The 1570-nt window shown below is 33.2% G+C and overlaps 1 protein-coding gene across 1 annotated transcript; it reads right to left on the bottom strand.

Annotated features, from left to right (window-relative positions):
* Positions 1 to 6: 6 nt before the first annotated feature.
* On the bottom strand, positions 7 to 1118 carry LOC105557345. Its single transcript, XM_012004563.1, has 2 exons — positions 752 to 1118; positions 7 to 676 (listed from the first exon to the last, which is right to left on the bottom strand). The coding sequence occupies exons 1-2, from the start codon at positions 769 to 771 to the stop codon at positions 199 to 201; spliced, it is 498 nt and encodes a 165-aa protein (XP_011859953.1). The 5' UTR covers positions 772 to 1118; the 3' UTR covers positions 7 to 198.
* Between the last annotated feature and the right edge of the window lie 452 nt (positions 1119 to 1570).

Here is a 1570-nt window from a genome sequence, read left to right as displayed (position 1 = left end):
TATATTTAAATTATATTTTGAACTTTTCTGTTGTTTTAATTTCAAACTAATTAATATTTGTACACCAATTGGTACATTAATCCGTTAACAACGGTATTAAACTTGATATTTTTTCAAAACTAGGAAAATAAATTTTCTCTCTTTTCAATACAGTTAGAAGATACGAATAAGAATACATTTTTAATACAAAAATAAAAACTACATAAGTTTTTTATATTCGCCTGTAAACCTACAAATTGGACATTGTACTTTCATTTCATCGTTTGTTTCATTTACTATACGTGATGCACATTTGCAACAAAAAATGTGCCCACAATCTCCTGCACCAAAGTTCTCTATAATTATAGCTTTCGTACATATAGGGCATTCCAAGGGTTCGCTGTTATCCAACTTTATATGTCGCCGCTTACATTTAGTGCGGTTGCAAACGCTAGTTTTGAAGTCACCGCATATGTTCGTGTTTTGTAGCGTTCTTGCGACCTCTCTTTTGAGATGCTCCGTTGGCTTCCCCGTTGTTTCATATTGAAGCTGTTCCACGCTAGTGCAGTGCAGAAATTGACATTTTTCGTTACGACACGTAGTATTTTGAAACATGAAGCAGTATTTGTATGTGTGTACGGAACCACAATCTAGATCAAGACAGGAATAATTTTTACATCTCTCAACGAATTCTTTCCTGAAACATTTGGTACAATGACAGAATGCGTAACCAAAATGTTATGTTTAACCATAAATCATTAAAATATCTTACCGTGAGCCATAGCATGCCATTGTATTGTAACTTTTCTGAAAACAGCAGCAGCAAAATAATGACAAAAGCCAAATAGAACAAAACCACAAGAACAAAACTAAACGACAAAAGCTGAGGACAGAAATTAAGACAAAATCATCTGAGATCGTCTATGCTATAAGGTTATAGAGGGTGCACACACTTTTGTATGAGTGCATAAGGCCGGGTCTACAAAAGATATAAGCCTTAATGGCTCATTCAGACTGCCACTTTCTGACGTAATAAAACGCAGAACATTCGCTCATACTTGACGCCGACTGAACGTATTTTTAAATAACTCCTATATGCAATCGTTTGTATTTCGTATGTAGACGTTTGTAGTGCAATTAGAAAGGTTTGTGAGTCATTCGCTTGTTTGTAATTAATTAATTATTTTTCTACCGTATACTTAGCGCCAATAGATAAATTAGATAAAGTTTTTATATGGAATCGTTGGTATTTCGTATGAAGACGTTTGTAGTGCAATTAAAAAGGTTTGTGAGTGATCCAGATAATTTTAATTAAATATTTATTAAATAGAAGTTAGCCGGATTCAAAATTTCATTGATTTCCTATCACTGACTTTACACGTTTACACGTCATCCTTAATCAAGTTTAATAACATCCGTAGTTATAAAACTGGCCAATCACAGTCATTCCATTCTTCTGAGGAATAGTTGTGATTGGCCAGTTTTATAACTACGGATGTTATTAAACTTGATTAAGGATGACGTGTAAACGTGTAAAGTCAGTGATAGGAAATCAATGAAATTTTGAATTCGGCTAACTTCTATTTAATAA

Source organism: Vollenhovia emeryi, unplaced genomic scaffold (genome assembly GCF_000949405.1).
Source record: "Vollenhovia emeryi isolate VEMERY1.0 unplaced genomic scaffold, V.emery_V1.0 DF947973.1, whole genome shotgun sequence".
Taxonomy (NCBI): domain Eukaryota; kingdom Metazoa; phylum Arthropoda; class Insecta; order Hymenoptera; family Formicidae; genus Vollenhovia; species Vollenhovia emeryi.
Note: the sequence above shows the minus strand (reverse complement) of the source record. Positions and strands in the feature narration are given on the sequence as shown.